At 35.9% G+C, this 14402-nt stretch overlaps 1 protein-coding gene across 2 annotated transcripts in view; it reads right to left on the bottom strand.

Annotated features, from left to right (window-relative positions):
- upf2 (UPF2 regulator of nonsense mediated mRNA decay) overlaps positions 1–14402 on the bottom strand; it is a 34833-nt gene that overhangs the window by 19442 nt on the left and 989 nt on the right. For both annotated transcript variants that reach the window (XM_088923891.1, XM_088923892.1), the window contains exons 3-13: positions 13226–13588; positions 12053–12832; positions 11198–11358; positions 9358–9549; positions 6109–6261; positions 5024–5127; positions 4819–4904; positions 2636–2744; positions 1580–1693; positions 809–925; positions 240–425 (exon numbers count right to left, since the gene is read on the bottom strand). In XM_088923891.1, the coding sequence (XP_088780017.1) occupies positions 240–425; positions 809–925; positions 1580–1693; positions 2636–2744; positions 4819–4904; positions 5024–5127; positions 6109–6261; positions 9358–9549; positions 11198–11358; positions 12053–12832; positions 13226–13560 (2337 nt within the window). In that variant the 5' untranslated portion in view covers positions 13561–13588. The remainder of the gene's footprint in view (positions 1–239; positions 426–808; positions 926–1579; positions 1694–2635; positions 2745–4818; positions 4905–5023; positions 5128–6108; positions 6262–9357; positions 9550–11197; positions 11359–12052; positions 12833–13225; positions 13589–14402) is intronic.

Genomic DNA, 14402 nt, shown 5'->3' with positions numbered 1-14402 from the left:
TCAGAAGGAATTTGGAAACCATGGGCTATAGAAAGTTTTTCACCACGTTTACTGGTATCAGTTATTTCTGTCACTGATATATAAAATTCTTCTACAAGGTCTTTTCATAACACAGAAATCTAAACAAATATCCCCGCTAGTATGATGTAAAAACTCTCACACATAGAACTGAATCTGTATCAAATCGACTAGCCATTATCTGTCCTCTGTTTTTTCGTCATACAACAGAAATGTGGTACCTTTTCAGTAGTGACTTTGGAAAGGTCCTTGTAAAGGAGTTTCCGGATGTATTCTTGAAGTGGGGGTCGCTTCTTCCTAACGGTTTTCTCAACAGGTGGTGGGTTACAATAATAATAAGCATTTTCTACCATTGTAACATAGCGGGCATCTAAGTGCATTGCCTGTTTCTTCCGCATCATTTGTTCCTGAGAGACAAATATGTATAGTAGAATCAGCAGTTATTTCAAAATAAACATGAATTTCAGGGCTAAACCCTAAAGACTTTAAGATGAAAAACACACTTTATTGGGTTCATCTGAATTACAACCACACAAATAAAAGTGTACTTCAAATGGAATCATTAAATATTTGCAAACTATGCAGATTTCGACAGGATGCAAAAGCAGCTTGGTGACATTTGCGTTTCAAAGGAATAACTGCTCGGATTTGTTCTAATGATTTCACTTTGTAAAACAAAGCAGAATCGGTATGTATTAGTGTAGCTGAAAAAACACTGCTTTGTCTCCTAGTTTTCTAAACTAAAAAAATATATACTGTTTCATAAAAGAAGTGATTAATTCCACCTTACCAGAAGAACACTAGCTCTTAAGTGTGATTCTGGAGACCTGAAGAGAAACCTGCCGCAGGTCTCTAGAAGCGTGCATGCCATCTCAATGTGGTGATGAGAGAAGTCAGACAATAGCATCTGTAGAGATAGATTACATGCATATTAATGGTAAAGGATAATTACAAATCTCACGACAACTTGCCAATTTCTTTCATGGGAATAAATACTTGCCAATATTTGCTAAATGTGTAATTGGTACTTTCAGCTGTAACTAACTCCAGCGACAATTAGGTAAGGGATCTGGAATTCAAATGAGTGCCACTGGAATATAAAGTGATCTTATTTATGTTATGATGGTATTTTTGCATGATATAAATTCTATTTTTCCAAATTAATCACTGCTCAAGGAGAAACAAGAACATAAAAAGAAGCAATTACTGAACACTATAAACAGGTTTCTGAAAACAAAAACCTAATTCCTAACCCGGAAATAAGACTCCAAATACATATGGTCACTTTCATTAATTCAGACAACCGAGACAGAAGGTTGCATCTTGTGTTTCAATTATTTGGCTGCACTTCAAATCAGGTTACTTTATATTCCCACTTTATCTAAAGTACAGCAGGAGATCATACATTTTGCTACTATAAAACTAAAATGTAACACCAATATCCAAATTAATGCCAAAAACACTGTTAACATTCTCAATTTACAAAAAAATGGCTAAATGTAGTAATCATTAATATGTCTAATACTTTTAACATGGATTTAAAAATTGTATAATTACCAACCTTTAAACAATGAAGTGTGTCAGTTTTAGAAAACATCTTGAACTTGGTTAGTTCACCAATAAACCTCACAGTTTTATTTTTTGTTTCTATGTTGATCTGATCCTTCTTCCTTATCTGTAAAATAAGAAAAAGAAAGCTACACATTATATTCACATCATAAAAATCATGAAACTAAAAAGATCTTTCACTGCACAAATTTCTCCAAAGAGACCATGTGAATTTATACACTAATTGGTTTTCAAAGACAGTCTTAAATTACTTGCGTCATGACTTCTTTAAACAGAGTTTTCATACCGAGTATGAAATCTTGGTAACAAAATAAATCAATTGACAGAGCAGCAAAATAGTTAAAATTTCAAATTAAGCCCAAAATTGTGAACTTTGTGAAAGTACTGTATGGTCACCAAGTTGTTACAAACCACTGGTCTCACCGCATAATACAATCCTTCCTGCTCACTAGTCCTTGCAAACCAAAAGGGTAACAGTCTCCAAACAATCTTAATCCTTTTTTGGCTTTCTTAGCTCACGTACATATTTTAAACAATGCGTCTGTCGAGCATTTCGCTGTGCACAACATAGTGGTCCCATAAAAAACAGGATCATATCAGCAGAAAATCAAACTTTTCACTTCACCGGATGTTTTTTTGCCTCGTTCTGAATCGCAGACAATGACTGCAATATAGCTCTATGCATACCTGGAAATTTAGTCTAATTTGTTATGTAAATTGGACGTTTTACACATTACCATGTACTTTCACTGTGGTTTGAAATGCACTCACAAAGAATGTGGGTTTTTTATAACTCCGAAATGTGAACATAGCATTGCAGTTCCCCTTTAACTGGTCCAGCGCTGGTCATAAAGGCCAGTGTGTCTGCAGGTTTTCATTCCACCTCGACTCTTAACGAGCTAAACTAGCTAGTCACTGGCTTAATTGGACCAGTTTAAAAGCTCCTTTCAGATCTACCAAGGACCTGAATGAGACCGGGCTAAACAAGTGCCTGAATATAAAAGGATTTCTACAGCAATACTGCACACAAAAAAATGAGAATACACACATGAAACCTGAAATCTCCCTTCAACATTGAACAAAGGTCCTCTGCCACGTCAGACATGCAAGGATGCAGTGTAGCAACTAGACGAGCATAAAATGGCAACAAGTCCAACCTGTGAAGAAAAAAAAAGTAGATAAGGGCTGTTGGAAAAACTAACTTCCTGAAGAAATTACTTTTGTTTTAATGAGTAACAAAGTTTCAAACAGGTTTATTGAGTAACACCAAAATGAGCAGCATTCCAATTTTTTGTTGCAAAATTAAATTACAAGGGTCTGGAACAAGTTACTCCGCCATGTTGTCAAAGAGGACACTCTGGGTTCTTTCAGGAAAGGGCTGGATCCTTGGATCAATCAGCAACAGTACTAGCAAAGAAACATGCTAAATATTTGTAACCATTCTTATTTAACTGGGAGAAAACATGATTGGCGATGACTATGCCTGAATTGTTAAATTAAAATATTAAAGAATACGAGAGGATACAACTCTTAACGTTACTCATTAAATGATAACTTTCAGTTTTAAAGCCCTCAGTACCATTCATAAGACCTTTCATATTTCTTGATGTCTCCAATGTTTTCTCATCACATTTTTAAAATTAATGCACTGAGAACTGAAGCACTGAGCTGATATTAGTAAAAAATGAGAACACCTTCACTGTATACTTTTTATCTGAAGCACAACACTGTTTGGCTTGGTCAGAACAAAAGCTACACAAAACAGTGCCACCTTATGTCTAGACTGTGGAATAGGATAGAAACCAGATCGCTAACAGGTGTGTAGAACAGCAACCTGTGGAGACATCTGCTCCAACATCCAGCCTGAACAGAGATGCTACAGATCTTCCAGGGAATGCATGCCTTGTGCCATCTAATATCTGTCAGGAAACATACAATTTCTCTACTCTTGAGTTCTAACAAGGGCATGTAGCTTCTACAATGGATTTTGATGTTATATACTTTCACCCTGTCCTCAAACAACCTCCCATCCTTAAAAACCTACCTGAAATCTAAGAAATATTCTGATGCTACCAACTTGCAATTTAATAAATGTGTTTTAACTTTCAGAGACATGTTTAATAGAGATATCAATAAAATCTGTTAACAGAGGGAAACATTTACTAATTTGAGATCCCCATTCTACCCTCCATTTTCAGTATCTTTTTAATTTAATGGATGAGTGCACTTTCTCTTGTGCCGATTAACCTTTAACTAACTTTTGCAAACTTCACCCCTTTCCCACGGAATATGCAACAGTAAGCATTACTGTGCAAAAAAATCAACTACAGGATATCTCCCACTGGCACATGGCCTAAACGCTAAGCAGGCAAAGCAAATTGGGACAAGTCAAAAGGGTGATTGTTTTGTACAAAGAAGAATGCCCAACCCTAGAATAATATACAAAAGATCTGTTGCTTATATGATATTCACCTGTTTAAAAGTCTTGATGGACTTAAATTGCAAAGCAAATAAGAGTACAAAAGAATTTATTGTGGCACTGAACAGCAGCGCACTCTTACTTGATTCAATAATACAACAAAAGCACTTAACTGGAATGTAGAAAGGCTAACAATTGGAGCAATGCAACAAAGAGTAGTGCAAACTATAGCAATTTAACCATTTCAACAAAAATTGAAGGCGCCCTGCTTGATAACAAAAAATTCTGCAGAAGAATCCTTTTCATTGCCTACATTCAGATACCAATTCTTGATTTCTTGACTGTGCATCAGCTAATGGAATTCTTAAAAATCATCCCTAAGAATAATTTCATGGTCTACTGTTTCAGCTCTACTGATATCCCAGAGAAGTACAGGAGTAACAGGTGAACAGGGAATTATGAGTATGCCCTAATGGTGAGTCAGTGTAAATAGGGATGCTCCTACAGAAGAAATGACAGAACACTCACCAGATCCATAAAAGGTCCATACTTGACACAGGCTCACATCTTGTACAAAATTTCTAGTACACTCTAAAGATGCAGAATGCACTATTCACAATATACTTCAATTACAACACGCTTTCTATTCATAGATAACAGTTCGGTATAGAAATTAGAAACATTTACAGCTGACAGTGGAGAATGCTTAGATTCACAGTTGAGGTGTACTGAACACCTCAAAGTAAAAATTCTGAAAAAACATTTTTTGAAATGCCATAAGATCACACATACATATTTTAAGAATACATTACCGTTGCCTAGGAACTGTGAAGAGAGCTCGTACAAGTTTTTTCCTATTAGATTTGGTGTTCATATTCATACAGAAATCCATTGCGGCCTGTGTAAATGTAAAAAGAACAAATGAGTTACTTTTTCCACTAACAATATTTTTTTTAAAAAGGGTAACTTTTCAATTGAATTATTCAATTTCTGATTGTCAGCATTCACATATATTACCTTGTCTATTAAGTCTCTATTCACACAGTTAGGCAGTTGCTGAAGAAAGGCATCCACAATCAGCTTCAGGTGGGACCCAGTGCTGGCTTCCTCGTCTTCTTGCTCTACAAGAAAGTGAAACTATTCAGCAGTTTTAAATAAAATGAAGCCTTTAACGTGAAGCCAGAACACGTTGCAGTTTTTAAATCAATATCTTCACAGTAAAATAGACCTCCCTTAAATACAGGAGCCATGCTGCATATAAGAGAACCACTTCAAGTGTTTCAGTGGACTTTCAGATAAAATATCAGAAACCTACAACTGAGGCAAATTTTAATTCATCGCTTACCATCTGCAAACATTCTATAACAGTCTTACCTTCAGAAAAAGATGCTCCCTTTCTTTCCTGACCTCTTCCTGTTAAAATATTGTACATAGTGACTAACTGGATGGTCTAAAGACTATCAACATCTGACTCAATATCTACTCACCATCTCACTTTCTCTCAAATGCCTGTCTTCTAGATCTTCTGTAAATTCATCAAACCAATTAATTGCATACGCTTAGAAATTTCACCCTCCATCCAATTCAAATCATACTGCTGTAACAGTTTTGAAAACATACCTCAATTGTGATATACTTTTTTCAACAGTAAACAAAGAAAGACGTCTGTGCTATGTAGTGAAATCTTGGGCAAGGAAAACATTTTACTATGCTGACTATGGTAATTGAAGGCAGTATAGAACAATGGGCACAGAAGTATTATGTTTAGGTGTATAGGCTAACTATATTTAAAAGTGTTTTGTACTGCCAATAAACTGAGCACTTACACTGCTTTGAATTCTTATACAAATATCGAAAAATGCTTTATGCTCAGAAAAACGAGTCAAGCATGCCTAAGAAATAGTTAGGGAGCCTATACCATTGTCTCTTTTACTTTTATTTACCGTTTTTATATTTAAATTTAATATCTTGAATTATCTAACAGGTTAGTAGGGTTTTTTAAATAAGAAATATAGGGTAACATTTGACTATATGTGAATGTGGCTTTACTTGCCACTCCAAATCCCTAACCTCTGTGTAAGTTGTGAATCGGCTGTACTTACCTTGTTCATCTAGTAGCTTCTTAGCGAGGTCATCTGTGTCTGCCTCATCCCCTCCTTCCAGCTCAAGAGAGTCATCATTGATATCTAAGGTTTCTAGCTCTAGCTCCAGCTCCTCAGTGCTCTGCACTTCCTTATCCTTCCCATCCTTAAAATCTGGAGGAAACACACACCAACACAATAGTTTCTGTTCAAGTTGATATCAGTTACTAATCAAATTATAAACTGTTGAGGACCACCTCTGCAAAAAAGCTACACTTAAACAATGTGTCTATTTTGGAACATGGGGACATCCAGTAGGTATTAAGAAATAAAGGGTTTGTCAGCAGGTTTAATATCAGTATAGGGTTTGAATTTTGTGCTGTGTGTAGTGTTTTCTTAACTGTTAAACCAAAGCCATAAATGTATATCTTCCCGTTTAATTTGAAAAATCTAGGAATACTTCATTAAATGCACTATATCAGTGAAACAACTCAAGGCTAACAAATGCATATAACGGTCCAATTTCATGAAATACATACGCATCCTAATTAATCCTTGCCATTTTGTCTTTGCATGTGTTCCTACAGTAGGCATAAAGTTGCATAACCGAAATGCCCTATTATGCAAATAATCAGTTTAAGTACAAAATGCTTTCTCCACTTCCCCTTTCCTATCTTCAGCCCTTTCTCTTTGTTTGTTATGCTTCTCTTTGTATTCTGCACATATGAATAAAGATTTACTTCCAGAACCAACAGAAAGGATACTTTTAAGTTCATAACCCCTAACCTTTTTGAACATTAAAGCATCTTAACTGAACTTCAGTATATCACCATTTAAAATACACTTACATACAGCCAATTTAAAAATTTGCATACTTCAAAATCTATGTAAATTATACCTGCTTCCATGGAGCTTGCTGCACTTCTATCAGATAAACTTATCAAGCAAATCCTCTGCAATGGAAAATTCAAGGCAGTGCGCTTATGAAAATCAACTATATACAATGATCAAAAGCACTGGGATGAAACCCTTCTGATACCGACACTGTTTAAATACCCCACTTATAAGAATCAAAATCTTCTCGTAAGAAGGGAATTAACAGAACTGCTAAGGAGCACTTTTTTGAGAATATGGCTCAAGTTATGTAATGCACTTAACTGACAATACGAACAGCAAAGCTTGCAACTGCCAGAAACATCAGTCTTCTTGATACTATTCAAATGCTTGCAAATTGTTGGTCTGAGGAGGATGCTTAAGCAATCTGGTATTACTGGAATACAGAAGGTCTGGTTACAGCACCAATGGAGGAGGCCACTGCTGTTGAGCCAACAAAATAACTCGATGCACATAAAACCGTACAGTGGATAGATACCGGCTGCTTTTTGAATTACTGGTCTCCGAGACCAATGATAAACTTGAAGTGAGCTCTGGGAATGATGTAAAAGTAGATGACTGAAAAATTTCACAAAGGGCTTATTGTACACAGGACTCAATAATAGTCAATAACTCAGTTTCCTACGTTGTCTTGAAAAAGTGGTTAAGAATGTTGTGGAATGTGCAGTGACTCTGCTGTGGCACAATATATTAATGTTTTAATATATTAAAACATTAGTCCAAAGACAGATGGCAAGACTGCAAAATAATTAATTTTAATTGATAGATTAATAGTCTATTTTACTGGATTTGAATTTAGATACACAGCATACTGTAAGTGCACCTTCATATATTGTTTACTGTAGATTTAGATTTTGTATTTGGATCTTTAGTTCCAATAATGCATTACAGCATCAATACTTCACAGCTACTGTCTTATACAGAAGCACTTGATAAAAGGTGGAAAAAACAGAAACAATTTTGGTGTGATCTTGTAACACTTTAAACATGTTTTGAAAGAATTTAATTACAGTGAAAAAAAAAACTTCTTGGTTAAATAAAAAGCCCACAAAATGTCAAAACTATTCCATTCCACTTTTAAGTATCAACCATTAACAAGAATCAAATTGTCATGGACAGATGTGATACTTATAAGCATACCTCACTGTTATTCAATCTATATTGCAGGAGTAATAATTCAGCTCTCTGGTATTTTTAAGATTATTTATGTTAACCAAAATAGTATTTTTATTCCACTTTTGTTCCATTAACTCTATTATTGCATTTTTGACATTCTTACTTGAATCAGGTTCTTTTCACAAAAATATAATAAGAAAATGAGCTATTTTCTATGAAACCCAAACTAATGACAAAAACCTTTTGAAAAGCATGAAGTGATCTGTGATGAATGTGTAATGTTTAAAATAATTTTAAAATAATCAGTGTCCCAAAAGCCCCATTTCTAAGTCCTTTTTTATCCATTGTTAGAAACTTCATTATGATAATTAACAGTGAAATAGATCCATTCTGAAATTTTAAAAACTGTTACATTCTGCAATTTTATAAAGAAATGTTGCATTGTTTTTGTTAAAGGTGTAGTAGTAAAAAGTTAAAACTTTAAACTACTCTGTGGAATAAGAGCAAATATCTGCTGAACATTCATAAAATGCATGTTTCTCAACTGACAATCACTGCCATTTCCATTCTCATTGACTAATAAAAATCTGTATACAAATCTGTAACTTACATAAATATTTAGATGCATATACACACCAAGCTTTTAATGTGCCTAGTTCTCAAGTACAATATTATTGCAAATGAAGAGCAAAGAAAATGCTTTTAGTTTTTCAGTCCATTCAGACTTGAAAATGTGTTTGCCAATGCAAAGATTTAATAATGTAATCTAATCTAATATAATAATAACATTTTCATCATAGGTACACACTAACATTTACTAATTTATGTTTGGTTTAGGCAAGGTTATTAAGCATTACTTCTTATACTATTAACTATAATTGAGTATTGTGTAAATTCCCCGTTTTTTAAATTTAAAAAACGGGGAATTTACACAATACTCAATTGTGGCTTTGGTTGTTCTTTCACAAAGACTGTTTGCAACAATATAACTACTTTTTGTTTTCTAATTGATGAGATCTCAGGAATATAGAAAGAGCAAGACTGTTCTTACCAATTCTAACCAGTATATTTGGCTGTAAATCTGCTTTTAGAAACACTGTAACCCAAAACACTGCACTCTATTATACATACTCATAATAATGGAGTGTAATAGGATTATGAACAAATACTGCAGAGTAACTTTGTAGAACAGACTGAAATAAAGGTGTGGGTGTTGCAGTAAATGTTTAATACTCCTCCAGACATTAGGAAACTGAATACCTTTTACATCCTCTTTGTCTTTGCTCTGAGAGCTCTTCTCATTGTCTTTGAACAATATAGCTGGCACAAAGGCTTTCAGGTCCACCATGTTTTCATAAAAATTCCTTGCATCCTCATCCTCCCAGATTCCTCCCTCCAGGTCATAATCTCCAGGTTTGCCAGGAGTAAAGATGTCTATTCCAGGACCATGTTCTGCCAAGAAGAGGTTGAAAACCACACAAGAATAAAATATATTTCACAAGAAATATAATAGAACCTTTTGGTATAATGTTTTTCATTCAAAACACCTGAAAACAAGCCACTTTACAAGGTGCCTTGTACTGCCTGTCATGTACACTTTTTGTTTCCACAGAACAACCTGAAACATTTTAAATACTATTACCCGGCAAAAGTACTTCTTACAAAAGTACTTGTACTGAACGAATTTCTGGAGCATACTTTTATGAACATGCAGCCAGACAGTTCCATCTAGTGGTAAACAGCCCACTTTACCATTAAAGGAGAACTGCAGTCCCAATTTCTCAAACAGTATTATATTTCGTTAACAAAACAAATGGCAGTATCGCAAAAGTTCACAAATCCCTAATTAAGCATAAAATCGTGAACTTTGTGAAAGTACTGTATGGTCGCTATGTTGTCGCAAACTGCTGGTCTCACCACAGGCAAGAGGGAGATTTTGCGAGAACTGCGACGTGGTGCGGCCCTTCCTGCTCACTAGTCATTGTCGTGACTCATGTAATGTGATGAACAAGCAAATAAGCACAGGTTTTGCAGCAGACATTTCACTGCAGAAATGTTCCAATGTGATTTGTATGCAGAGTTAACAAATAAGTAGTATTTGTTGGCAAAACTGTCTTGAAGTTGAGAGCAATACTTCCATGGGATTAAAGGAGATGTATTCACAAGCCTGCTTATTTACAATATAATAGGCATGCTTCACCTCACCAGAAGTTTGGTTGTCTTGTTCTGAATCGCAGAATATGGCACTGAGCATACCTGGAAATTTCATCTAGTTTGTGATGTAAATTGAAGGTTTTACACGTTATAGTTTACATTATAGTTTCATCATGAAATATACACATCAATGTGGATTCTTTCTAACCCTGAAATATAAAAATAGCAGTGCAGTTCCCCTTTACAAAATTACTTTATGGCTTCACCAAAATGTGATACAGTATTACCAATGTTGACTATATAGTAACCAGTAAAAAGAGTTTATGTAAAACTATTTTGCTGCTGTATTTCATTTGTGTTTGGATAGGATTAGATTTAAAAAGTTACTTTTCCTATTTTTCCACATAAATAAAAGAATTCTAACACTACCATTCTGGAACTGTAGTAATACATACCACATACAGTAATGTGCAAATAGCTAGTCTTTTCCATTATATATATTTACAATTAACACATTTAACTACAAATAATTATGAAAGTATTTCACTATACTGAGGCAAGTATGGTTTTGTGTTCAAACCAAAAGTGATTGTGGTTTTCAGTTTCTTTAAACACTGGATTATATTCAGTCAATGCAATATAGAATTTAAACATTCTTAACTGATAAACAGTTCAATGCTCACATAATATTCATACCATTTTCTGTGAAGACCTCTTATTAACTGAGTACAGTAATAAAACGATACATCAATATAAAAGGCCAAGTCACGTGAAAGCACACGAAAGACAAAAGTATCTTTTCTCTCAAAAGAAATTGTCACAAAATCACAAAACATCAACTAAATATTTCACACTTCAGTATGAGAAGTTAATACAAAGACAAGACATGATATACATACCATACATACAATATAGACTAAGGTTTTCCAATTACCCTTCAAATTACCTTCTTGCACTGTTTTATCTTGAGGCAGCTCTGGCATGTTCTCATCCAGGAGATCTGCTAAGGACTGAGTGTTAGCAAGCAGCTTTTGGTAAGAAGTGGCAAACTCTTCATATTGTTTGTGTCGATCTTCACTCAGCTCCCCCTTGGAATGTAGAATACGCCTAGCAAAATAAAGGTATCCATAGGTCAAGAAGTAAATGAACAACCAGAACATGCTGTCCCTTCTAAAACATGAACACTCTGTAAACAAACTCAACAGAAAATGAAAAGTCTATCAACTATTACCATCCTTCTTTCACAAAGCTCACTGAATGGACCAGATCCAGATTATTTTAAGGACTGCATGGGCACTGTATAATCCAGCTCTTAACCTTAGGTTTGCTGATTCTGGGCTTCTTGCTGAGCTAAAGACCAGTCAATGCCCAACTGGTCTTCTCATGTGCAATACCATTTCTATGGAATGCATTGCTCAAATCTAATTGAGACTCAACAACTGTCATCTTTTTCAAAACTTGCTTAAAGACCTAACTCTTTTACTAATGCTTTTTAATGTATAATTTAATCTTTCACTCAGCTTCACAGTAACATTTCTGTACTTTTGGTTCTTTCACTTCATTTTTGTTTCTGCTGTATAATATGTATGCTGTTCTACATTAGGTTGGAATTCCTTGGAAAAACGCTCAAATAAAATTGATTTTTCCTTTCACTTTAATTTCACTTTTTCTCAATGATTCACCTTAATACAGCTAGAACTTCAAAAGTTACAACAAACAAATGTAATAATAAACTTATAAACGGCTGTAGATAAAAGCATCAGCCAAATTAATAATAACCAAGAGTTGTGTCTCTCCTCACCTGTTTTGTCTCTCAATGTTCTGCAGCTCTCTGTGATCCTTCTTAAGGTGTTTAGTCAGCGATGTGAAATACTCCCGCAGGAGGTTCTGGAAGGGCTGCTGCTTTTCTGTATTGATTATCTCACTTGGAGGGAAACTGAGGTTAAACTTCTCAGATGCCATCTTCATCTTCCTAGGCACTAGACCAGCAATATCATCCCCACAATGCTTGCAAAAACTGATAACCACTGAAACATGCATGTGTGTTTCGCGGTCTATGTTGATGATAGTTTTTAGCTGCTCATAGATCAGGGACAGACCCTCTTTATCAGTAAAAATCCCAACAATTGTGAGCTCAGCAATAAACCGCAGATCTGTTCTAAGCTTGCTTACATTTGGTGTTTTTTCTTCCTTTCTTGCCTCAAAATGTTTTTTCCAGGCTTGGAGTAGCAATGGGGCAAAGTCAGCATATCGCTGATGGAAGAGAGAACACAAATGCACAGCACAGTTAACATCAGATATCTTCAGCTTGGCCTCCACAATGGAGCCCACGGCTTCGGCAATGTATTTACTCAGATTGAGGCTATTGAAATCATTCGAGAGAGAATCTCTCTGCTGCTCCGTGATCGTTTTCAGCTTCTTCACAAAGGCAGTGTTCTTCTTGAGGCTGGAATCAAGCCTGCTAAAGAACGTCTCCTCTGGTCTGCCCTCCTGGGCATTCTGATTTTTACTTCGCAGGTCTTTCCTTGCTTGGTGCCGTTCCCACGCTTCCTGGTGAAGCTGATGTGCTTCCTCTTTTTCTCTGAAAGAAAATCACCAGAAAATACATCTCTGTAGACGCATTAAAATGTTTGCACACTTTGGACCAATAATCCCTCAAGTAATAGAACAGGTAGAATGATTTACACAAGAAGCATACTTTGACCACAGATTTAATTTTAGCCCTCAACAGTAAATGGGGAAGAAAAACTAAAAGCTGCAATATAGCCATTTCACTGACAAGCATTTTAAATAATTTTTCATTAGCTGTTTAAATTAGCCCTAGTGTAGACGACAACACTGTGTGTGGTGTTTGCACATAACTGGGGACTTATAATGAAACAAATCTTCAAATGGAGACCAAAAAAAACTACTTCAGCAACAGAATGTACAATACAAAGAAAACAGGCGGCTGGATTTGAAGCTGGTGTCTTACTTCAACCGAGCTGCCTCTTCTTCCCGCTGTCTCTTCTCCTCTTCCTCCTGCATCCTCTTCTCCTCTTCCTCTTGCTGTTTTTTCTCTTCCTCCTCCCTCTTGCGCTGCTCCTCTTCAGCTTTCAGCTTTTCCTCCTCTTTCTTCTTGCGCTCCTTCTCCTCCTTCTTGCGCTTCTCCTCTTCCAGCCTTTTCTTCTTCTCCTCTACAGTTTTGGCATTCTCTTTCTTACCACTTACTTTGGGGTCTTCCTTTCCCTTCTCCCTGGACGAGGCGGGGCGCCTGTCTCCACTCTCTTTCTCTTTGTTGCTGAAAGAACACACCTCTTTTTCATCCATACTGACTTCTTACGCTGCGCAGGCAATACTGTAAAACACAATTGGCTTCTTCATTAACAAAACTACAAAGTCATTTCTGCTATTCTCTTGAAAATGCACCCATCCATCAATTTTCTAACTGCTTCATCCAGCTCAGGGCTGCAGAGGAGCCGTAGCCTATCCCTGGCAGGCGACACCCTGAACGAATCGCCTGTCCATCACAGGACACCCACAGACACAGACACACACCCACTCAAACCAGGGCCAATCTTCCCAGAAGCAAATTAACTTACCGGTATGTCTTTGGAGTGAGGGAGGAACCCCATACAAACACTGGGATAACATGCAAACTCCACACAGACAGAACCCCAGGTCCAGAAATGAACCCAGGGCCCCAGTGCTGCGAGGCGACAATGCTAACTACTGCTCCACCACGCTGCCCTCTCTTGAAAGTATATCAATTAAAACAACGTCAAAACATACAACCCCAGTCTCTTCTCCAATAAGAAGAGACATTACATTCTGTAATTCTCCAATTACAGAAGGTTTTAAATTGAAAAAATAATCGTCTTCAAAAGGTAAGCGTTTGGTAGAAACATTAAAAGGTTCCATATTAATTTACATAATAACGGTTGAGGTATTTGACAATGAACTCTAATAATGGTGAAATACACCCAAGTTTTATTCAAAGTAATTCTTAAACAACAATCAAATCCCCACAAATTCAAGTATAAAGCCTAAAGATGACACATGCATAACTGAAGTATTTGTTACAAAAAGAGGCATAAAAATGATCTAATTTAGAGAATTAATCGTGCTACAAGTACTCTTATGAAAGTCATAAATACTGACTAAGGACGGCA

This window comes from Atractosteus spatula, chromosome 8, assembly GCF_055471065.1.
Source record: "Atractosteus spatula isolate fAtrSpa1 chromosome 8, fAtrSpa1.hap1, whole genome shotgun sequence".
Lineage (NCBI taxonomy): Eukaryota > Metazoa > Chordata > Actinopteri > Semionotiformes > Lepisosteidae > Atractosteus > Atractosteus spatula.
This window is presented reverse-complemented; position numbering and strand designations above follow the sequence as displayed.